The 25,450-nt window shown below is 36.3% G+C and overlaps 1 protein-coding gene and 1 long non-coding RNA gene across 2 annotated transcripts; one reads left to right on the plus strand and one right to left on the minus strand.

Moving 5' to 3' along the window:
• Positions 1 to 6,688: 6,688 nt before the first annotated feature.
• Positions 6,689 to 13,546, minus strand: LOC131307529 (CBL-interacting serine/threonine-protein kinase 9). Its single transcript, XM_058334079.1, has 15 exons — positions 13,110 to 13,546; positions 11,850 to 11,912; positions 11,229 to 11,300; positions 10,982 to 11,089; positions 10,758 to 10,838; positions 9,497 to 9,550; positions 9,264 to 9,389; positions 9,090 to 9,179; positions 8,813 to 8,935; positions 8,488 to 8,595; positions 8,036 to 8,152; positions 7,833 to 7,889; positions 7,407 to 7,481; positions 7,213 to 7,283; positions 6,689 to 7,118 (listed from the first exon to the last, which is right to left on the minus strand). The coding sequence occupies exons 1-15, from the start codon at positions 13,278 to 13,280 to the stop codon at positions 7,112 to 7,114; spliced, it is 1,323 nt and encodes a 440-aa protein (XP_058190062.1). The 5' UTR covers positions 13,281 to 13,546; the 3' UTR covers positions 6,689 to 7,111.
• A 4,775-nt stretch (positions 13,547 to 18,321) lies between these two features.
• Positions 18,322 to 20,049, plus strand: LOC131307534 (uncharacterized). The gene is made up of 2 exons (XR_009194160.1): positions 18,322 to 18,972; positions 19,273 to 20,049. It is a non-coding gene; the product is annotated as an uncharacterized LOC131307534 (long non-coding RNA).
• Positions 20,050 to 25,450: the final 5,401 nt, after the last annotated feature.

Genomic DNA, 25,450 nt, shown 5'->3' on the forward strand with positions numbered 1-25,450 from the left:
AAAAAATTACAGGGTGCTTAATAATTCAGGTGGACACATTTAAAATTGCAAAAGAAACTTTTGGCGAATACACATATGGATGGAAATGAGATTATGATATTTAGGAGGGACAAGTGTCCTACGGGAGTAAGCGGGAGACTTTGCCAAAAATTTCTCATATTTATATTTTTTGAGCTCAATGACAAGCACATTTTGCAATCAAATATAGGGACAAATGTGCCTATAAAAGTGCATAAAACCCCAGGGTCCCCTATGAAAGTGCCTAAAACCCTAAGGTACATTATATATGAAAGTGCCTAAAATCTTAAATATCCTATGAAAGTGTTTAAATCACTAAAACCATATAATAAGAAAGTGCACCCTAAAACCCTATGAAAGTGTCTAAACATGTTTTGGCCTTATGTATAAAAAACTCAAAAAGTTGATGAATCTCCACTGAAAACTATTTTTCTGACGTCCTTCCCCTAAATGAAAATTATTTTACCGTCCTTATAGCTAATTTTCCCAAACAAAATAAGCCAATATGCAGCTTTTTTTCTTCTATATTAAAAAAAATGAGGTTTTATTTTTGTCTTTTTAAATTCCTCTCGTCTTGATAAAGTAATAATTCATATAAAATTGATGAAAAATAATAATAAAATTTCAACGAAATCAAAAATAAAATAAAATCCAAATGTTATAGCCCAAAAAAAGCCAAAGATTGCATCCACCTGTCACGAGTCACGGCCGAACGTTACTCTCAAAGACTATTATTTTTCTCCAAATATTTAAATTAAACTGTCTACGTTATCAAGGACAATTATTTTACTCCACTTGTCCTGCTAATTATTGCGACTGGTTATATAAAACCTGTCGTGTAAAATTGGATCACTGTATTTCTTTCTTTTTAATTTGTTCTATTTTTCATACGTTCAAAAGTATGTTGTTGACAGATTACAAAACTAAAATGACAAAGTCATTCTTTGGCTTGAGAAATGATCGACCACTAATTGAAAACATGATATATTCTCTCAAATAAAAAATATTGATGTAAAAAGCCAACATGGAGTAGCTTTTACTTGAAAACTGACTTGACTTTAAAAAAGAGAGGCTTATTTTGGCCTAATAAGCCAAACGATTTTCTTTTTTTTGTTTTTTTGTTCTTGTACAAATTTTCTTCGTATTTGTTAGTTTTTCATCTTTTTTTCTTTTTTTTGATTATTGCTTCATCATGACGAGAGGAATCAAAAAAGTAAAACATTACGATTGAAACCCAATTTTTTACTAATAAAAACGAAAACAAGCCAATAAGCCACAAAAAAGAAAGACAAAAAACTAACAAATGCGAAGAAAATTTGAATAAGGACAAAAAATAAGTCATTTGACTTATTAGACCAAAAAAGGCCTAAGTCCATCTGCTAATAACATTGTTAAAATTATTTTTTAACTGATTACAATCTCAGTTTACCAAATTATAGCAGGATTGCAACGATTGCTTCACCGGCGACGCCATAGCCAACATAGTGTGGTCAGCTGACCCATGGGAAGAGATGGAAATACTACTGATATTCTGCTATGCACTTATTTTTATTTTTTTTCGGGGGGACATGATAGAAATGCATTGATAATAATAAAGAGAAAGTACAACTGTGTTGTCGCCGTTACAATAATGTAGACACGTCAGGGACGAGCGAAGATCAAACTAGTGCCTTAGGAGGAACAGAAAACAGCGTACTGAGCCACAAAATACAAAAGAACTATTATGCTATCACCAGAAGATAAAGGCCAACAAGATACCTAGGGACGCCGACGACAAGCGAAGGCCAACAGGGGCCTAATGAATGGATCATAGTGTGGAGAGTGTGATGTGCCTGCGGCCAAAACAAGAAAAAACGGAAACTAAAACTGATATAGCAGAAAGAAACCCACCACTGCCAACCCTACACTACAGCTGAAAACTTTTAACAAAACCTAAACTTTTATGCTGTACATTTATGTTGGTCAAGAAATGAACCCACTAAAATTTGTTGATGACCCCATCCTAGCTAGTGTGCAAGCTGATCAAAGGTACTAGGTATTTTCTTCTTCTTAAAACACTTCACAGTGTTCTTTTTATATTACTCAAAGTATTCGTGCGGGCTTATGTACACCTTAACTAATTTTTGGAGACTCAATCTCATAGTCAACTAACACAAAGCCTGATTAAAATTAGGGCAATGCATAGGCTGACCCATAACAGTTGATAACATTTAGGAGGTTTCAAACTTGAGATCTTAAGAGGGAACAATACACACCTTTGTTAAAAAAAGAGTAGAAAGTTTCATCGCCTTAAAACTATTTGTGTAAAGAAGAATTACGTTTTGAATTTACAAAAAGGCATCTTAGACTAAATTTAGAGTTTCAAGTGGGTATGAGAACAATTGTGGTTCGGGAGAATTTTTTGGGTTAAAAATAATACAATATAGAAGTATGTAACGCTATCAAGATCGATATCACCTTCCTATCTGTTTGTTTGCGAGCAATTTAATTATTTAGCTTATTATTTGAGAGCTATTATTTTTGCTGGTTAAGAGCTAATTTAGAATTGAATTTTTCAAAGAAACCTTTAAAAATTGAATTGACCTATAGTTAACAAATTATAGACATTGGTTGAATGTAATTCAAACTCGAGAAAGTTTTTCGATCTCATGAAACAATATTTATTGAGTCGCCACTGAATATCAACATGTCAAGATGGTAGACTCGGTCTAACATTAGAATTCCTAAGGCTTCTCGTCAAAGAATAGTTTTGGTGTGAGAACCTGTCTCCGACCATTTATTAGTAGTTGGTGGTAAATAGTGGCAGACGCAGGATTTGAATTCTGTGGGGGTCCGAATCACATGTCTTTTACATATATAGTCTGTAATATAAATATTGCTTGCTTACTAGTTCTGAGTACAAGACGAGATTGTATACATATATATTATCGCATTTATTTTATAAACACGACCGAAAGTGGTCAATAACTTGAAATTTTAGAGGATTTTTTTTACAAATATATATATATAGTTTATCAAAAAAAATTCATTCAAGAGACTTGAAGGAACCAATCCTATAGAACTTTTACAAATTATCCTAAAAAAATAGTATAGCTAGTGGGTCCAGGCCCCCACTTGCACCCTGGGTCCGCCACTAGACTATTGGTATCAGATGGGTATTGAGCACATGTTTTGTGTGCGCTCTTTCCCTTCAGCTTTTCGTTTCTCTGTGGGAAGGATTGGGTCTTTCTTTTTTTTTTCTTTTTTTTTTCGCTTTCTGGAAACTTTAAGATTTATAAAGCACATGCGGGTATTTAAAATATGAAGGCGTACACACGTTATATAGGTATAGATAGATATATAGTGGAGTACCAGGTAGGAAGCATGAAACACGAGTGATGTCTGGGTCCCATTGCGGATCAAAAAAAAAAAAAAAAAGTCTGGGTCCCATTCGATGTCGTTTCTCTCGTCGTCTTCTTCATTTTTCTTATTCCTGTCTTCATCTGATTGTCCACACATGGAATCCGGGGGATATTGTTAAGTCAAGGTTTTCACGTGATTTTAATTTTTACGGAATCGAGTGCCCAAATCAGTTTGTACAAACCTCGATCCTCATTTTGAGAATAACCGAACAAACCTCTGGTTGCCATATATGTACACGACGTCGTCTTGTCCCTAAAATTATATTATTTTGAGTGTGGGAAGTAGCTCATGTGGTAAGAAGCACTAAAAGTATATCAAATCAGTTTGCACGCACTTTCTAATCTTGGGACTCCAAAATAACCCATACAAACCTTTTGTTGCCATGTATGTACATGACGTTGTCCCTAACGGCCTGTTTGTTAGCTTCATAAGGAGGGGAATATAGTTTGTTCAGGATATATATATCCCCCTTGCCTATATACCTTATTTGTTCAGAAAAGAAAACCAGGACTATTTAATACCATCACTATTTAATCCCCTTCCAGCCTCCATGACTTTGGACACCCCTCCCTCCTTCTAAAACTTATGAGAAATGCTAGGTGCAAAGAAAATGGGCAAAGAAAAGGCCCTTAAAGTGTACATGAACGGCTCAGATGCACTGCACGGTGAATCTGAGCCGTTCATGTACACTTTAAGAGCCTTTTCTTTACCTATTTTCTTTGTCTCTAGCACTCCTCAAAACTTATCCCCCTTCCCACTTTACCATAATACCCCAATGGACCCATGTTTTTCCCTTCTCCCGCCTTTTTCTTCCGCCTTTTTTTTTAGGAAACTAATTTTCGGGCTCCACTTTTTACTGATGGCGCTCCAATTTTAATAACTTGAACAAAGTGGAGTACCATCAGTAAAAATAGAGCGCGAATATCAATTTCCTTTCTTTAATGATGTACTTGTACTTTTGGGAGGACATAAATGGAATTTTACATCATTTACATCATCCACCCCCTCATATCAACTACAAAATAAACCAAGCATATACATATCCCCCCATCTAAAATAATCCCCCCTCATTTCATATCCGCTTTCTCCCCTCTAAAACATACCCCTCTACCAAACGAGCTGTAAAATTAGTATTTTGATCGTGTGGGGAGTAGCTCATGTGGTTAGGAGCACTAAAAGTATCTCTAGAGCACTCCTTAAAATTGGCTCCTAAAATGACTCATAAAGTGAACACATAAGCGAAAGTGGGGTCCAATTTTGTATGCTAAGGATTTGCAAGTTAATAGTGGGAGGGTCCAATGAACTCTTTAAAATGAGTGTTGCTATTGGTACAGCAGTTGGGCAGAGACAACGCGTACAACGCGCGTTTACGAAACCGGCCACTCATTTTGCTCAATATATTTTTCTTAAGGTTCCTATAAAAAATTAGCTCCATCCGACATCGATAAGAGCATTTCCGAAACCAGCCAAAATCGCTTTAGAAATTTTCCTAAGCAATTTTGGACGCTTCGTAAACGCTCCATCCGACATCGATAAGAGCATTTACGAAACGTCCAAAATCGCTTTAGAAATTTTCCTAAGCAATTTTGGACGCTTCGTAAACGCCCTTATCGATGTCGATGGAGCTGATTATTTTAAGGACCTTAAGCAAAATATATTGAACAAAATGAGCGGCTCCGATTATTTTTATTGGACCCGAGATGGGCCCAAATATGCACTGTATGCGTTGTCTGTGCCCCAGCCGCTGTACCAGTAGCATTACCCCTCTTTGTTCTCCTGCTATCTTTATCTGGACTTCACTCCCAACTCCCTCCTGAACTTAGCACACCAACAAGGAGCCAACCCTATCTTAGTATCTTAGGAGTCACATGGGAGAGTTAATTGGAGTACTAAAATGAAAAAGTGTTTACTAACTTTGTCCATGTCAGCTAAGAGCAGTCTAGGGGTAGTTTTCTAAAAGTGCTAAAAAGGTTCCCCTGTATGTTATGAAGGGAAAAAATCCCTTTGGTGATGAAGAAAGGTCATTTAATACTTTTACCATTTTTGAAAAACTATCCCTAACTATGAGCCATTTTAGGAGTTCGCGGGAGATGATGCTATAATGGTTTACTAGTTCATATCTAAAATCGGGTCTTCTAACTCCACCTACCTTCATTTAGAGAAACAATTCATGCACAATCTTTCTCCTCTTAAATTCTTCCCAACAGACATATTATACTTGTTATTTAACTACAAGATACGCATGCTTTATGTTTTTATCCTATTGGAACAATATCTCCAACCCATTCATCTAATTTTTTTTTTTTTTACCATATATACCTTTTGGTGACCTATGTGACATTTTGATAACTCATGTTTATAGATTTTTACAATTGTGACTCCAACCCACTCCTCAAATAGTCAAAACTTAATTGGTACAAATTCATTCCTTTTTTAAAATCTTTTTGCGATGGTACTCATGAATTGATTATTTGAGGAGTCACTATATTTGAAGAGAGAGAAAGTATTACCAATTTTTATGCTCTCTTAGTGGGTTGGAGAAGTTTTTTTCAACATTACTCCTCAAAAAATTTAAAATATATAGTATTTGATGAGTGGGTTGGAGATGCCTTCACCTTTTTCAGTCCTATATAGGGAGCAACTCCCAAGAACTTTTAAGGAGAAAACAAGGCCGGCTTGGTTCAATTTCTTCATAAACGTAAATACCAAATTAATTCTTATGGATTAAGCCAGTGATGGAATATACATAACAAAATGAAAGCAGTTATTTGAAAATTAAAAAGCGTTATAGTTGGGACATATCTATCTTCCCTTTCGTGCTTCATCAAAAGTGTTGGTTTCATCAAAAGTGTTGGTTTCAGAAGATGAAATGTCTAATGTTTTTTTTTTTTATCTGGAGAATTATAATTGAATTGTTGCGAGCGGAACGAATAGGGAGTGCTTCGGAAGAAGCGATCCATTACCGAGCTGTCTTATTGGGAATAGCCAAACTTCTTTCTTTTTCTTTTTTGGGAAAAATAGCCAAACTTCTCATATTTTTGTTGCTTCTGTTTCAAAATCAGTTCTAAAGGACACGTTTTAGAAATTGATTCTGCAATAAAAAAATACTTCAGATTTTCACCTATTATTCTCCTTTCAGCACAATAGTTTTCAAGAAATCTATAACATAATTTTAAAGGATTTACAAAAGTGAGTTCTTTTCCGGGAAAACAAATTCCCAGAAATCACTTTCGAATTCCGTCAACATCATGATTCTGCAAAACTGATATGAAGAACAGAAACCAGACATGAACTGAAACTTCCAGGAGTAGCTCCATTCTACATATAGTACCCAATGTACCCAATTCTTCAAGAGGGGCATACAGCAAGAAGGGCATTGCGACTTAACATTACACTGTAATAATATATTAAGGATGATCTCCTTCATGCTATCACGCAGAGGGGTAAAACTGAGATGCCTCTCCTAGAAATTGGAGGATTAATACATGAACCATCCTTGCTTCCTTCTTCCTTGCAGTTTCGATTTTGGAGGTAGATAACCGAAGATCTCTCACTTCCACAAGCCTCAAACACAGTATGCCAACCACACATGCTGCGATAATCTTCATTATGCACAGCATGGGGTATCCATTAAGCTTAAGCAGTTCCGGAAAATTACTTAAAAGAGATGAACCAGAAAAGGCTGTCTTCCTTAAGACCTGAGCAACGCCAAAGCGTTAAAAGATGCAGAATTCATTCTCATAAACTGAACCACTATGCACAAAAATGGATTCAGAGAGAGAGAGAGATCACCTTGTCTCTTCAGGAATTGATTCCGGGGTCCACACAATGTCTTGTAATCCAGAGGAGAAGCTCTTGTAGAACTGCCATTAGGTGGGAAAATGGGGGAACCAAAACAGTCAACACAAAATTGGCCCTTGAAATATTATGAAGAGTTCCTTCAAATAAGTATGTATCAGATACTCGAGGGATAAAGTTTGACATGCCTTGTGAAACTCCAGTGTGTCGCCTCCTGTTTTGCGGAGCTCCACCATGTGTAGCGAGGGAGCAACTTCAAATACCTGAAGTTAAGACGTAATCATCAATCCAAAATCTTGCTATTGAAGTGAGGATGCCCTCACGGTTATATACTTGTATTACTTTGGTACTCAGCGCGACATGGACTTCGTTTCACACCATTCATGGAACTGATTCATCTGAAATGTTAACAATAAAAATGCAAAGAATGCTATTTACTCATTTTTTTTAAATTTCTTTTAACCTGCAACAAACGCTTCATATAAAAGAATATAAGATGCCTAACATATGAATCTCTGTATAGATGGAAAAACTGGAATGCTCATCTAGTAATTTTAGACATAACAATACCCTAGATAATAGATCAACAAAGTGTACCAAGGCTAAGTAAATACCTCTGTAGCTACTGAAAGGTGGCCTTTTCTGCCTGTCTTATCACCTTGTAACTTCATCTGGAACAGTTGAGAATGAAACATTGTTTTAGGGAATATATAATTACGCAAACTTAAATTTTAATCTCTTTGGCCAGTTCAAGTAAACAAACTAGTGGGACTATTAACAGCATATCAAGATGCAAAGCACAAGATGAATATACTACCTTATAGTTTCTCTTGTGAACGTTGAAGCCCAAGGGTTTTGCAGTTTCCTCTATTTTAGACATAATCTCATTTGCGGGGCTCTTGGAAGTAAAGCGTGTTTCTCGCTTAACAAGACCCTGTAGTTTGGACAGCGGAGAGAAATTCAGTCGGCAAAGCTAGTTTCTTATCTTGAATTGAAAAATAAAATATAGATACATCACAATGCACACTCGATAAACATAAGTATTTATAGTTCAATCGTAGGAGTCCAGCTGAGGTGGCTAGAATGAACTTTTCCAAGCAGAACAGTCTTGATTGAACGAAATAAAGTTTTTTTTTTTATGTCCCAGGATGCCGCCATTGCACCCCTGAGATTCTAATCTTTCAGGTTTTGTGGGGAATGAAGCAAAATCCTAGACGTATATATGATGTTTCAGTCTATTATGATCACAAAGAAACCAAGGTAACATACCATCTGCTTTTCGAACAAACTTTCAAGGTTGAAACCCTGTGACCTGGAAATAAACTCGAAAGCGTTCATGGATACAGGCTTCTCTTTCCTTTCTGTAACAAGGTGTTCCTGCAATAAATCAAAGAGGGAGATTCAATACGAGTCACCATATTGCCCCTCGATAGATAGGATTCACGCAAGAAGGAAAGTGGACATTATTATTGTTACACTTTTCAGTACCATTTGTGAAGAGAAGTTCAAGATAAAAAAAAAGGATCAAATCCTCCAACAATATTTTGAATGAACTTTCTCAGCGCAACCTCAAAACGAGCTGTTAATATCTCACCTCTGAGTCATTGAAAACGGCATCTACATCATCCAGATTTACATCCTCTCCCTGCTCAAAATGTGGTGGCTTGTAACCTTTCTTGAACCAATCATTTTCTAAGATTTCCGCAATTGTTATTCTCTGAGACAGAATAAACATAGTTTTACGACAATTGAATTATAAGTTTTTCAAATGGATATCTGCAGTGATATTCGGGGAATACTTGCGTTAGCGGAAAAGCTAACATGAAAAAAACAGTAACAGGATGAAGTTAAACAAGGGGTGTCGAGCTCACAGTGAGTGGATTGGGGTCAATAATACGCTTAATCAGCTTTTTGGCACCCGATGAAAACCATGATGGACATGAGAAATCAGCCTTGTGGATCTGAAAACAAGTCGGTTCAATACATGATGTTCTCAATATATTTCAAAGCTATAGCATATAGAAAGCAGAGTTCTAGATACCCACTTTTCTGTATAAAGCCATGAGGTTCGGCTCATCAAAAGGCAAGTATCCAGCCATAAGTACAAACAGAATGACCCCACAAGACCATATATCAGCTGCTGTACCATCATAACCTTTGTCAGTGAGCACCTACAAGGAAAAATTATTGCAAATGCAAGAAATAGATAAGGAAAAGAAAAGAAAAACAAATCAGCAATTTTCCGAAATCAATTCCCATAAAACCATAAAGTCGATACCTCGGGAGCAACATAATTTGGAGTTCCACAGGCCGTGTGAAGCAGTCCATCATCCTAAAGAAATAATAGTAAGGTTTTTTCTTCATCAGGTGTAATGCCCATAGGTGAATCTATGAGTAACAGAATTTCCCGTAACAGAGAGAAAGTAACAAGTCCACAAAAGTAAGATATCCAAACAAGCACGCAGCCAAAAACAAGTACACACCGCAAACCAATCTTAAGACACAACCTCATAGTAACAAATCTTAACCAAAGAAAGGGTACTTGAGTGAACAGCAATCCAAAGAATTTTTTTTATCAGAGAAAGCAAAATCATATGTCATGAATATAAAAATAAGAAATCAGTGCACAGTACACAATAAGAAAAGAGGTATTATGTTTAGGCCAATCCTTGAGAAGGTGATCTCATATTTTTAGGCCAATCCTTGGGAAGGTGATTGCATATGTTTAGGCCAATCCTTGAGAAGGTTAACCAATCCAGTGCGTTAGACCATTTTGACTGGATTGTTGAGGTCATATAACCAGACCTAAGCTGCATGGACTCTTGCAAGTAGACATTTGGTATCCCTAACAAGTTGGAATTCCAAGATTGGACAAATAAATTGGGATGGAGGGAGTAATTCAAGTAAACCATAAATGCAGCAAACACAATATTCTGCATGAATACTCTATAGCACCTTGTAAGCACCATTTACCCTAGAATACAATAAACACATTTTGAAACCTGAATATTTTATTGTAGCAAACACAATATTCGATGAATGATGAATCTGAGCATCGAGTGTGGCAAAAATTATGGAATACCAAACGTTATGAAGCCTAGGGGACATGTTATAGGAACTTCCTATAAGCCTATTTATCCATCAAGAAAACTCTAATACTTCCATAACAATGCATCAAATTCTTAGAGAAATGGTCACTATTTTTACAGAATGCTACTACCAAGAATATGTCAAAACACAAAAACAAACAGCCTCCTTTGTTTCGGGAACGGCAACGAGCAAATGGAGGAAGATGATTGTGAAACAGAAAACAAGAAAAGCAAGAAATGAAGAAGCCACCAAAGGCCAAAGAAAAACTAATGGGCAAGTATTTCAACTAAAAAATTCCACAAGGCCAAGACGAATTTGCTTGAAAGTAGCTTCCATACTGCAACACCGGCTCGTTGCCACTTTTGAACATTTTTACTAATCAGTGATTAAGACCCAGCTGCACCTATCTCATTTGGACCAGGGTAGTCGCAACGTTACATAATACTTACCCGTACTTGCTGAGAAAATGCACTCAATCCGAAGTCTGAGACTTTAAGAACACCAAATGAATCCAGAAGCAGATTCTCCGGCTGCAAAAGTAGCAGAGTAATGCACATATCATTAGTCATGGTTAAATAGATTGCCCAAAAAGCAAATTGCGATTCTACTAAAAGTCCTTATTTAGGTAGAATAAACCCATTAACCCAAAAATATGTAAGAAAGTTTGCCAAACCTTCAAGTCTCTATGGTACACGCCTCTACTGTGGCAATAGTCCACAGCGTTAATGAGCTGTTGGAAGTATCTCCTAGCTTCATCTTCTTTTAGTCTTCCTTGTTTGGCCTAGTACAAAATAGCATGAATAAGTAGTGAATGTTACCTTAAAAACTAGAATACTGAACACCAAATATGGTTTACATAAATGCATAGAACACATTATGAAAGACTCAAAAGTAGCATGACGTGAACAATGTTTACTTACTATTTTGTCAAAAAGCTCGCCCCCATCAACATACTCAAGCACAATGTAGATCTTTGTCCTGCTTGCCAAAACCTATTTGTAAGGCCGGAAATCAAAAGAATTAAGGTAACATGTCAAGCATGAGTAACTAAAACCATAAGGGGATAAGAGAGAATAGAAAGATGGGATCGAATGCAAGCTGATGATTAAGCTTATAATGAAAATGAAAGAAAAGATTAAGCTGATGATTAATCTCGAAGAAACGCAAACCAATGATTAAAATTCATGCAAATCAGTAAAAAAACGAATAAAAGATTAAGCTGATGATTAAACTTGAAGAAACGCAAGCCAATGATTAAAATTAATGCATATTAATGCTTTTCTTTTACCTGTTTGTTCTTTCCCAAGACAGAGTAAGCTCTCTATCCTGATTACCTAAAACTAAAAAAGAGATGCAAACTGAAAACAAAAGGATTCGACTTTTACTTAGTCTCAAGATCTCAGCTTTACTATTTTCATGATCCTTGTGGTACAGGAAAAGCATAATCGAGATCACATTCCGCAGTGAAAGCTGTGATCCATCAAGAAAACTTTGCTTTATAAGTGCTAGAAATATTTGAATAAAATCAAATTCATCGGTACCTCGAAGAGTTTCAATACATTGGGATGCTTGATCAACTTCATTGTCGATATTTCTCTTTTAATCTGAAAATAAAATGAAAAGCCAACGTCATAATTTACAAAAACTAAACAAAACATATCGCAAGATTCTTATTCATAGTTAAACCAAAGACAGACTTTCCATACATAGGTATGCGGACAACCATAAAATAAAAATGACGTCATCAACACTAGATACACGAGTTTGTAGAAAAGAATATGAGCGCTTAAAAGTAGTCCGCTATCAACAAAGCCTTTCCACTCCACAATAACAGAAATGAAAAAACAAGTCCCAGAGGTTAGTCCCTGGATTTGCTCAAAAACACAATTGACCAGTGCTAAATTCTTGTGTGACCAGTGTTCAATTCTTGTGTCAGGCCGCAAGAAAGTATTCCCCCGTTCAAAAATGATAGTCTTCTATAAAAAGACGTGCAATTTTTGGATGAAAAAATAAATTACTTCCGTTCATAATTTTTTGAATTGTTCATACCAAATTAAAAGACTAATTGAGATATTTAATTTGGTGTGAAGAAACTCGAAAAATTATGTACGGGAAGTATTTTATTTTTTCATCCGAAAATTTGACGTCTTTTCATAACGGATCAAAATTGGGACGGAGGAGTAATTTCTTGTAAATTCTCTAGCCTCGTCATGAATGACCTGCTTTTAACCGGACCGGAAATGGGGTCAATTGAGGTGCACGGAAGGTGGGCCGGACAATCTGACCGTTTAACAAAAAAAAGAACATCAGAAAAAAAACCATTTGTTAATAACAAGGAGAGCTGGAGAGGTTTATTTGACGGAACTATCCCCACCAGATACGATCTGTCCATGTTTAAATAATAATCGAATAAATAATGTCAGACTTGTTGTGGTCTTGTATATCCGTAGGAATATTTAGGAATATTTAGGCTCTGTTTAGAACTCAGATAAAAGAAAGGAAAATTAAAAAAAAAAAACTCCTATTGTTTGGTTTTGGTTGGAAGAGAAAGAGGGAAGAAAATAAAGATTTTAAGTTTAATAAATACTAAATTTTCCTTCTTATTTTTCTTTTATTTTTCCTTTTTTTTTTTATTTTCCTTTCATTTCTTTTCCTTTCCATAGGTTCCATGGGTTAGAAACAGAGCCTTAATCCGGATTATGAACATTTTAACCAAATACTTAACATTTATGCAATTAACTTTGGATGTATAGTTCAAAACGATAACGATGCCCATATCAGGTCCTGTATGCGGGGGGTACCTGCTCGACCATCTTGTGACGGAGGACGCGAACACGGTCGATGATCTTGATGGCGACGCTGTCACCGCTCTCGAGGTTCTTAGCGAACTTGACCTTGGCAAAGCTACCCTCCCCCAGCGTTTTCCCCATCTCATACTTCCCCACCCGAGTTCGAGTCCCCGATGCCGCCATGCTCCGTCCTCTCTCTCTCTCTCTCTCTCTCTCTCTCTCTCTTGGTTGGTCTCAATCTGTTTATGAGAACAACAACAAAACTTTCATATATACAGATACAATCAATGCATGCGTACGTACGTATCTGTACACAATTATTGAGGGTAGGCAGAGGTAGAGGAGAGAAAGGAGAAGGATGATGGTGGTGGTGGTGGGGCTGTGGAAACCAAAGGGATAATTCTTTCTTTTCTCTCTTGGAGGGTACGGTATGGTAATGGTGTGCGTGGGACCCAGAACACGATGCGGAGTCCGAGGGCTTTGTGCGCCATCCAATTGAAACAGTTCCTTTCCGTGGCTACGCTTCTCTCGCCCCTGGCTAATTTCGGTTGCCTAATGTGCCCTGGATTGTTGACATTTATTAACAGCTTAGCCTACACAAAGTGACCGAATTGCCCTTAACTATAAAGGTACTAGTGAAATATGAGGCTTAAGTCTCCTGAAAATGGTAAAGTATTTAAGCTAAAAGGGTTTATCTTTCTTCACAAAATAAAAAGAAAAATAAGACATTTAACGCCTTTAACACTTTTGAGAAATTAAGTATGATTATTAGGGGGGGGGGGGGGTTAGGTATTAGTGGAATGCACGATCAGAGTCTTTGATGTACCCAAAAGTAAAACACGAATCAAGGTAAATGATGTGCACAAGGGGACAACATATGCATCGTGCAACTAGCGATAAAATTAAAAATATTCATTTTCTTAAATTCGTCGAGTTGGTCATTTGTGTAAAAATCCATACCGATCAAATATTGATAACTTATATCTCTTACTATTTTTGTGAAAATGTAATTAATATGTGGATTTTTATAATTTGGAGGGGCGCGCCACCATGCATCACTAGCTCCAAAACGGGCCCACCCAACCTATAAAGAGGGAATAATTAATTTGCATGCGTCACTTTAAGAAATCAAGCTCTTCGTATTGAAAATTAAGCATTACCACCACACAAGAATCGGAATTGCTCTACAACAACCAAAATAAAAAACCTATTTTGATTTGTTTTGAAAGTAGGAGTGGGGGGCAATTTGGTACTTTCGAGGAGGGCCAAATAGGGAGGAAGAAGAAGAAAAAAGACAAAAAGATGTCGTAGGTACGAGAGAGATGGATGGAACAAATGGAATCACAAGAATCCCGTTTCAATTATTGGCAAAAGTCCAAAAAAGGACGCGGAATTAGTTTTACCGTTTTACTTTCCCACATGGCATTTAACTACCAATAATTCTATAATCACACCCATTTTACACACTCAAATACATACCCACACATATAAGTGTGTGAGCTCCACATACACTATACACTGTAGTATGTGTGTGGAGTTCACAGTGTGAATGTATATTTAGGTATGTAAAATGGGTGTAGTTATATAACGTCACTTTTAACTACTACTCATCAACAACGAACGTGGTTGACTGGATCCGACGTGTCTTCATCTTTCTGTACTACTACTGCAACTGTAAGCTTATCCTTTTGAAACTCTGTTCCATCACTCCGTGTTCTCACCGCGTAACTTTGTCCCCACCGTTGGAGAAGTTTTTGGGTGCCGGGCAAGGTCACCACGTGCTACTTCGTCGGCAAATCTAGTCTCGGATGGTTCGGATTTTAGAGAGAGAAAAAGAGAAGAGAGAGTGTTCTAGTGAAGAGAAAGAGAAAGAATAAATTTGAACCGTCCAAACATTTCCCGAGCATCCAAAAACATATTTGGACAGTTAGGATCTCCGACGGATCCCGCCACATCAACCAAAAATTTCTCCCACTGTTGGGGTTGGGCCGAGCAATAGGTACAAGTGTCTTTATTGGGCCGCATTGGCTAGCGCGATTATTTTTTTCTCATTGGAGCTGGGTGTGTCTTGTGCACTTTTATGGGCCTTGGTATGGCCCATTTTGTGAAGTCTTGGGCCTAAATAGGAGGAGCCTGGACCTATGGCCAGTTGTTAAGCATTCCAATGGTTTACACTTCACTCTTTAGGGCCACATCTTTAGCGAAAATGACGGTCAATAACGTGTTTTGATAATTAATATCCGACAAGAATATTTTCAGTATTAACAAATGTTCTTAGTATGTTCTTGACGGGTATTAATTATCAAAACACGTCCTAGACCGTCATTTCCCCATATCTTTACTTGTAGGGCCCACTTGGTTATTGTTACTTTTTCTTCGTTTTTTTCCCCTTCTTTTCCTTTTTCAATTTTTTTATCGGTAAAGTGGCTATATGTAAATGATTGGATTATTTGCTCCAATTACCATCCTCCTATAGGAATCAATCTGGTGGTTTGAAGCAAGTGTAGGTTGGCAACCTTGTTGACAAATTTGAGGGGGAAAGAAAAACTTTGACATATTGTCAAGAATTTGATCAGTCTTTGATTTGCGGGCTTGCATTGGAGTAGCGTCCAAATGTTCATGACAGCGAGGACCCGTTCGTTGGCATTGGATTGTCGGCGATCCGTGGCCTTCTGACAGAAGCGTGCTGGCGGTTTTAACTTTGTTCGGTAGTAGTTCCGAGGGGTTTTCCATTGCGTTTGTTGGGTAGCAGCTCTGGTTGCATATCTGCTGGAGTGTCAAGGTTGTTATAAAATTAAGTGCTCCAACTTTTAATCCATTTGAACCGGTGTGAAGATCTTATTTTTTTAATTATTTTATTCTAAGGGGTCATAATTAATTTTTGACTCTAAGACTTTCAACGAAAGCCCTGAGAGAGCCCTAGAACTAATTGGAGAGCATGTCTTATAATATGTTTTCCTCCAAATCAATTGCATATCTTTACACCGTCGGTGTAAAAATTTATTTCCTCCAAATCAATTGCATTACGACACATGTCAAAACAGTGGTCCCAATTAATAAAACATTGCGACGTGACACAATGCAATTGATTTGGAGGAAACAAATGTTTACACCGGCGGTATAAAGAATTTATTCTCATTTATAATATCAACTGTTATCGTTGTGGAAAAAAGAAGAAGAAAGATTTCCTAATCAAAATTTAGCAACTACAAGAGATTTGATATATGAATCAATAGAGATGCTCATAAAAAATAATGCGACAGTCTACTAGGGAACTTTTTTTCATCGGCAACGTATTGTTTACACGTACAACTCTTGTTTATCATCACCAATCGCTCTATCATCACCCATTCGTTCTCTTTTATTTGACGAGTTAAACATAACAATGTCAGAGTATTCGTATCGGTCTCTTTAAATTTTGAACCAAATTACACCTTAAAAATTCACTTTATTACTTTAGTTACTCATTTTAAAAATGTCTATTGCATCAAACTCTTTACTCTCACTCTCTACTCAATTAAATATTCATACTTTTATATTTCCTTCATTTATTCCCACATTTCTCTACTCAATTAATAGTTAAAAGGGTGAATAATGACTCTTTAAAACAAAAGAGTCATTATAGCAAAGTTATTTATTTTGCAAAGTAAAGAGGAAGGAAAAGAGGCCGGCGTAGGGCATTTTCTTGTCCATTTTCTCATTTTTGCGCTTTACTTTAGTTTAGAGAGTTGTTTAAAGAGTCACGTGCAAATGCTCTCACGTACATTTTTTATTGTCTCGTAAAAAAATATTTAATGATTTTCTCTTTGCTGCCTGTCACATGCCTCTATCATTGCATTTTTTTTTTAAATTAAAGTCCATCATATAATTCACGACTGCCGGCTAGGTCGATAACATATCAAATTAGAAAGACACGAATTTTGTTTATGAAGTAAGTTTAGAAAATAGAATACAGTAGGAAATTAACTGACTTAATGAGGGATTAATTTGAATGGCCAAAGAAAAATAGGCAAAAATAAATGGAAGAAACAAAGAAATATTTCTTTTGCCCATGATTGCCCGTGGTTTCGTTTGGTAACTCTATAAATTCCTAATCGATCCAAACTTCTTGTGATTAATTATTTGTCACAAGAAATTCATGATCCAACATCGGTTTAGTATAGACCATTGAGAAGGAGGGCTCCGTCATTGTATAGGACAAACCGAGGGATGGTGCACAGCACCACCACCGGTTCATTTGAACCGTTGGATTACCAAATAGACGGTTCGAAAGGTGCAATCCACACGGCACCATCCCCAGTGAAGAGATACATTGCATAAAAACTATCTATATCTATGGATTTATTAAATAAGAAGAATCCCGTGGGAGAAAAAAGGAAACCCTAGTGTAGGTGGCTCCTACGTACCTAGCTATGCTACCTCCCAAGATAAGTTCCTACGTACTCAAATCACAAGGCCAAATCCAGCACAATAATACTGGTTGTGTTTGGTTGAGAGTTTAGTTTAGTTTAGTTTTGATAGTAGGTGGAGAGAGAAATAGAGTAATGATTGAAGATAGGGGTAATGATTGGAGAGAGATATAGAGAGATGGGAAAGTAATAATTGAAAAAATAGGGTAATGATTGGAGAAAGAAATAGGGTAATGATTGAAAACAAAACTAAAACTAAAACTAAACCACGAACCGAACAAAGCAAGTTACTATCTGCTTGGTTTACTAATCTTCTCCCCTAAATACACCCGCTAAACAAACCTTGGACTTGCAGCTGGTTGGTCATCAGATACAATACAATACTACTGGGTACAAACTACAAACTAATTTATAATCTGCCTTTTGTAATGTTCTTATTAGTATCTTTTAAGAGCCTCATTTGTTTTAGCCAAAAACACAATTGTGATTTTCGACAGCAAACCTTATTTGGAGGCAGAACCAGAATTTTGAGCAATGCATTTAGCCTATATAAGGTTGACTCCTTGAAGCTTTTTAGCCCATACAATATTTGTTTCGGATTTAATCGGGCCCTCCACTAATGCATGGACAATTGAATTAGCATAAGCTGGCTCGAATTTGCCGAATGCCTCGACTGACTAAAATGTTCACTATAATCAACTTACTAATTTCCAAATGATCCCATCCCCCAAAAGAACATAAACATACATGATACACATGTTCCCTAAGTTTTTTTTCTATAATATATAAATTTCTCTTTCCGTTTGTTCCAAACAGTACCTAACCATGTAGTAACATTAACAAACTATCCACTTGTCAAATGACACCACAATCACATACATACGCCCCTACATAGGTTGATATAAACAGACAGCAAATCGGGTGTAGCTCCCCTAGATAGCTGCATCACTGATCACTAGCTAGTGTGTTCTACAAAGCGAAGAAACGTACCTAAATTCCCTTTACTTTTATGGGACTCAAAAGTGATTCTGCTAACTGCTTTATTATTATTATTATTATTATTATTATTGATAAAAAGGCAGTTTCAATTACAGAATCAGTGTAGTAATTCACTGGTGTGGGTCATGGGTTTCTCACTTTCTTTACTTACCCCTTCCCCTGTTTTGTTCTCCCCTCTCTCTCTCTCGCCTGCCTCCACCACCATTTTCAGCAACTCCCGAACCTTTATCTACGTACATAAACAGATCATATATTCACCCATATGTATATTTGGAATCCCCTTTCCATCTGTCCAAGAATTCTCATTTGGCTCTTCTTCTACTGTAACTGATTCCCAAATCGATCCCATTAGCAGAATCTTTTGAGATCAGAATTTGTTCACTGGGTGTATCCTCTGCTGATTATTCCGACTACATCCCACATATCGCAATCGCATCAAAAGTTCCTTCTTCAGCATCATAATCCAGGTATGTCTCAATCTTTCTTTTTCCTTGTTAATTACGTTACCACAAATTTTTTCCAATTATCGGGTGTCTTTTGTCCACACCTCGATTAATCCTGAGTCTTTGAAGTTGAAAACCGGACAGATCTCTTGTGACCCCAAGGTTAATTTGAAACATTTGACTTCGTGGGATTCGGCCTTGCGAGCTATAGGAGCCAGGCGTTGCTATCTAATGCCCACTCAACCAAACCTCTTGGGTTCACAGAGATATGGTGGTATCGTGGGTTATTTTTTATGTTTCTTATGTTGGTTTTACAACTTGTAGGACAAAACCACGAGTCATTTTTCTGGGTTTTGGTAAAATATTAGATGGGATCATTAGAGATATTGGATAAGGAAGAGGTAGGCGTAAATCGATACGAGAAAATCCCGAAGATTGTGAAGAGATGCATTGGTTTTTTGGGTTCATTATTGGTAAGCATTGTTGGAGGGATGATCTTGGTTGTGTGGGAATTGAAGTTTCATCAAACTAATACTCAGCTGTGGATGGTTCCAGTTGGTCTAATCATTTTGGTTACACCAGTCATCGTGAGCGTCTCCACTTTTGTTTCTGATATCAACAGTCCTAAAGAAGGTGATGATCATGGTGGCGTTTCAAGCCTCAACCAACCTTCTGTTTTTTCCAAGGATAACTCGGTCCCGGATTTAGAAAAATGATTGAACAATATCAGAGGTTTCAACCAGGGCTCGCCATACCGGCAGTTACGTATCTTGTCGACTGTTACGTAACGAAACTTTCAACTTTCGGCACAATTATCAACCGGTACATGATTGTATCACCGATAAGGTTATGTCTTCCGTTACCGCGATTTACAACCCTGATTTCACTCAAGCCTCCCACCATTAGTTTTCTCTTTTCTTGTTTTTCTGGGGATTTAAAATTTTAAATTTCAGGTGACAATGTCACAATGATCACTTGCTTGTTTACTTTGTGATGTTTATAGAAAAAGATGAGATGTAAATGGCAAATTAAGCATGGTGAGGGTCAATGTTTTATCATTGTGATATTGAATTTCAAATGCAATATTCAGTTTGTGTGGTCCACGTGAGGTTAAGGTAAGCAACCTTAATTTGTTTTGTTGATGTGTTTAAGATAATTAATCAATGGGAAGTGCTACAATACATATTCTTTTTTTTTTGGTGTGTATCATATGCACCCTAATTGAAATACACCAATATGTTATGATTCCCAAAATGTTATGAATGTATTGCTAAAAAGTTATGAATCATATTGACGAAAAATTACGAATTTTTAGTATAAAAGTTACGATGCGAAATAAAATGTTATGAATGATCAGTCCTACAAGTAATTTTTTATGAGGTGGCACAATATAAACCACACAATAGGTACATATGGTACACACCTTAAAAGGATGTTCAAATAATTGAGGTGTATCATAGAGAGATAGGTAGGTGTGAACTTGTGGAGTTGAAAACTTTCCGCTTTAGGTTTATGTAAAAAGTCAACAGCAGCATGGGGGTAGCAACTAGGCCAGTGTCACCTTCCTCAGTTGGCTAAAGACTTCTCTGGGGAAGTTGGAGTATAAGAGGTCCCCTACTGCCCTAATGGCTAATTCCAAGGGGGAATTTGATGTGGCCCCTAAGTTCTTTATTTGGAAAAAAAAAAATACTACTTGGAAAGCGTGATGAGTGAAATGAAAAACATTAGGGTAAATTACAATATTAAACCGCCTCAACTATGATCCATTTTCACGTAACTTTTCTAAAGTTTAAAACTCAACACTTAACTCCCTTAATACTATACGAATAATAAATGTCAAAGATTGATAGTGCCAACAGAAAATAACAATTTGCCCTCTTGACCATCACTCATTAGCCCACCATTATCTTTTTACATTAATTTTCACTCATAACCCCCCTAAAACTACCACTTCAAAACCTAATTTAGGTCACCCTGTTCCAACGAAAGCTATTTCAATCACCTCTTATCCTATGATCACCAACAATTCTCAAACCGACCCCAATAGTTAGGTTCTTTTGTTCCCTACTCAACCTCTTTTAATTTTTGAGAAATCCCCTTAGATGAAGAGGAAAGGGTAGTTTCACCATAAAATCTTGGGGCTTATTTCTCATGTCTTGTTTTACTCACATGACAAGTTCTGTCCAAAATTCTAATGTTTTGGTAATGGAAGGAGTTTATTGTCATCAGATGAATACTTTAAAGGGGGTTAAGTATTGAGTTTTAATCATTCGAGAGATTAAGTCAAAATCAATCTTAGTTGAGGGGGTTCAATGTAATTTACCCAAAAGTTTTTGATAAAATTTGAGTACTTTATGTGGCAGCTTATCTGGAAACATCGTATTATATGCTACAGAAAAGTAATAAATTACCCACAAGCTCTTTCGTAGCACAATTTTGGGTCTTCAAACATTAATTTTCTCGTTTGAGTCAGGGTAAAAACATCGACTGTCTTCTGTTTTTCTTGTTTTACAATAGTTAGATGATTAGTTTGATTTTGTTCAAAATATTTGTAATAAACTCCATTATGTAAGTGCCGCAGGACAATTATTAATATATCTTCTCAATTTTGGACAAAAAAATTAATTAATTTTTGAAGAATGTAAAGAAATAGAATTTATCATTTTTAGATTAATTCAAAACAACTAATTAAGTCAGGCAATTGTATTATCCGTTCGACTACCTCAATTAAGAGGATTTTTCCAAAGTGCCGCGGGACAATTATTAATATATCTTCTCAATTTTGGACAAAAAAATTAATTAATTTTTGAAGAATGTAAAGAAATAGAATTTATCATTTTCAGATTAATTCAAAACAACTAATTTAGTCAGGCAATTGTATTATCCGTTCGACTACCTCAATTAAGAGGATTTTTCCAAAGGTATCAATCAATAAAAGATTGACGTTCTTCAATCAAAAAAGATAATTGAACATAAATAAGCTTGAATTTAATCAAAAGTCAATTTATATACGATTACTCTTAAGATTTCGACAAGAATAATGCAAGAATATAGGGACACTTGAATTGAATCAAAAGCAAGCCTATAATTGACTACTCTTTGGTAATGAAAAGAAAGAAAGAAATAAGATGACTTGAATTCAATCGATAGTAATCTTACATGCAAATAAGTCTTCAAACTTACAAATACTAAACTAATATATTAATCTAAGTCCTAAACTACGATAGATCTCTGAGCAATCATTTTGTATAAATTGTCAGATGATGAATTTGTCGGGGGGGGGGGGGGAGGCGCGGGGGTGGTGGTGGTGTTGTCTTTCTTCTTCCGTTGCTTCTTCCATTTATAGATGTATAAATTGTCAGATGATGAATTTGTCGCGGGGGGGGGGGGGGGGGTGTGTGTGTGTGTGTGTGTGTGTGTGTGTGGTGGTGTTGTCTTTCTTCTTCCATTGCTTCTTCCATTTATAGATGTATAAATTGTCAGATGATGAATTTCGGGGGGGGGAGGGGGGGTGTTGTCTTTCTTCTTCCATTGCTTCTTCCATTTATAGACAAAGGGTCTGTCTTCGACCTGTATTCTCCACGTTTTTTTTGGGTGCCCAAGTCTTCATTCAAATTTGATTTCAAACGCCCTTCTTTCCCTCTAAAAACAGTTGCAATAGCCTTTGAACGGTTGCTTGACTTGGCCTTCTAAAAAAACTCTTCTCCTTTCATGTTCGTTGATGTTGATCGTGGCTAAATTCTGGGTAGTGGGTTCCTGTTTTCATGCAACATGGATTAGTTCTTCAATATGGATTATTCAGACGATTTGATACAACATAACTGATCTCTCTTATGAAACGGTCCTTGATGGCACCGTTCGATGGTTTTAAGAGTTAATCAACGGTTATGTTTAATTATCGTCTTAAGATCTGTTGTTTGCTGACCAAACGTGGTCATTTCCAATCTAAACAATACCGTATAGTATTAATATAACGTTATCATTAAACCCTTAATCTTCTGTGTCTCAGGCTTAATTACTCTGTGTTTTAATTGGACCTTACACTGTTTGGTTCCACGTATAATTTTTTTATTGGGTGACATATGTTAGGATGTAAACAGCTACACACAGAGATAGTCATTCAAAACTAGAATCGAAGATTAACGTTGTCGTGTATGGTGATTCTGTTGCATCGACGGAAAAGTAAAGCTGAAGATGTTAAAATTGTGCTACAAAAATTGTTGATAAGTGTACATTGCCTTTTTCGCACCTCGGGCCATCATTAAACACAATGCTATTTTGTTATTTTCACGGCCGAGTACAATTTTGTTCATTCGTTTGTTGGGTCAACACTTTTCTCGCCATTGAGTAAACTATAAGTTCAAACTCAAATTTGTCGCTGACTTTTAATCAAGTGGGATACAAATATTAGTACTATTTGGGTTATCAAAAAGTCGAACTCAATTCTGATAAAGAAAGAAACAAATCTAATAAATACTCTCAGAAATCACTATGTCGACATATCAGAACGATAAAAACAAAATATTTTTTCAACTCACAATAAGCAAATATTCCTATTATTTGATTATAGGTTTGGTCAGTGCTGTTTGAATTAAACTAAATCATGCATGAATATTTGTAGACTAAAACCAATTAGACGAATTTTTTTTTAGTTTACGTGATGAAATAAAACCAATCTATATATACAAAAGAAAAAAGTGAAGTATTAACCAAGTAGTTTAGAACTTAAAGTACTAACCAAACCTATAATCAAATAATCTTTCAAAATTCACGAATTTTAGAGAGTTTGAGATGTGTTTCAAAGATACTTTCACGCTCCCACCACACATAAGCGAATTATGTGACTTACTTCAGACTTGTTTGAACAAAATTGAAATTAAACCCTATTTCTCTACATTTAGAATACCGAGGAGGTCTATGTAAAGTTATTGATTTATATTGGATCGATTTCTTACCGAATTTTTTTTTATTTATGGTTAAATTTTCTACGGTGTTGACTCTTCTCAACTAGAATAATTGGAAGACTAGAAGAATACTCCATATAATAGCTTGCAAAAATTATAGAAAAGATATAGAAAAGCAAAACAAAAGGATTTTTTTTTTTTTTTTGTCCGTAGGTTGTGTTTTATTTATAAACGTGAGTCAGAGTTTTTTATTTTCTCTACAACTTGGGAAAAAAATCTTTTGCCTAAACCGAGAAGTTCCTAGAAAACAAGAATATGCCATTTTTGTTAGGCACACTAAAGAAGCTTCACATCCCGAGCTTTAAAATATAATCTGCATTATTCATTTGTACGTTGAGCCCAGCGAATAAATTATCTCTGCAAAAAAATTGAATTAATTGGACACAAATAGTAAGTGATCAAAGTACAGTACTGTTGTTGTTGTTGTAAAGAACGACAAATAAAATTCCTATATACACTTTCAGAATAAATTCATTCTCACTGAAATGACCGACGAGTAAAATTTTGAAAACACACTTTAGAACAAACTTCAGGTTTGTTGGAACTTAGGGAGAAGAAGAGAAAGGAAAAGGAACCTCTTTCTTTGTTTGGCTTGAGGGGAAAAAGACAAAAACAAAATGTAAACATTAAAAGGCTTAAGCATATATATATATATATATATATATATGGGGCCGGTTCCGTAGACACCCAAATAAAACACCCAAATAAACACCCCATCTCAGCCCTCCATTTCAAGGGCTGAGATTAAATCCACTCCACCCCTAAAAACACCCAAACAAACACCCCTTCACTTCACGTTCTGCTTCTCCAGTTCCCTCCAGTCCGACACCCACCCCTCCAGCTCCCTCCAGTCCGACACCCACCCCTCCAGTCCGACACCCACCCTTCCACCTCCCTCCACTCCGACCGACGAGCCCAGCCGCCGACACCAACGCCGACGCTCTCCCTCTTTCCGTGGCATACTACTTGAATCAAATGGTTTTATTCTTCAATTCTTTTACTTCATATTCATGATCGGTTTCCTCTCATGGGTTCAATTCAGTTTTGTTTTATTTCCCAAGTTTTTTCTTGTTGGACCCATCTTTAATCAAGGATTCAAGGGGCATTTCATTCATTACACGGTTTGCAAGCAGATAATGCAAATAATACTCTGTTTTTTGTGTTGTACTCTGTTTTTTGTGTGTGGGGAAAACACATGTTTAGTTGGCGCCAATGGGTGGATTTAGGATTGTTGAAAAAAGTTTGGATCGATTTTTGTGGGTCTTGTTGTTCTGATTCTAGGGTTTCTACTATAATGTTTGATTAGTATTTTTTGGGTTCATACATTAGCTCATTTTGAGAACCTGGGGCTTTTCCCCAAAAGTGCTCAAATCTGGATACTTCCAAAAAAAAGAGTAAAAGTCATAATTTTTTAGTTATTTGATTCTTTTTCATCGAGATGAACCAACAATCTACAAATGTTTGACGTTGCAAAAAAAAATTGAATAAGGTCATTGCATCAATATCACCCTTTTTGGATTTTCTAATTCTTAACTTAA

The sequence above is a fragment of the Rhododendron vialii genome, chromosome 1a (assembly GCF_030253575.1).
Source record: "Rhododendron vialii isolate Sample 1 chromosome 1a, ASM3025357v1".
Taxonomy (NCBI): Eukaryota; Viridiplantae; Streptophyta; class Magnoliopsida; order Ericales; family Ericaceae; genus Rhododendron; species Rhododendron vialii.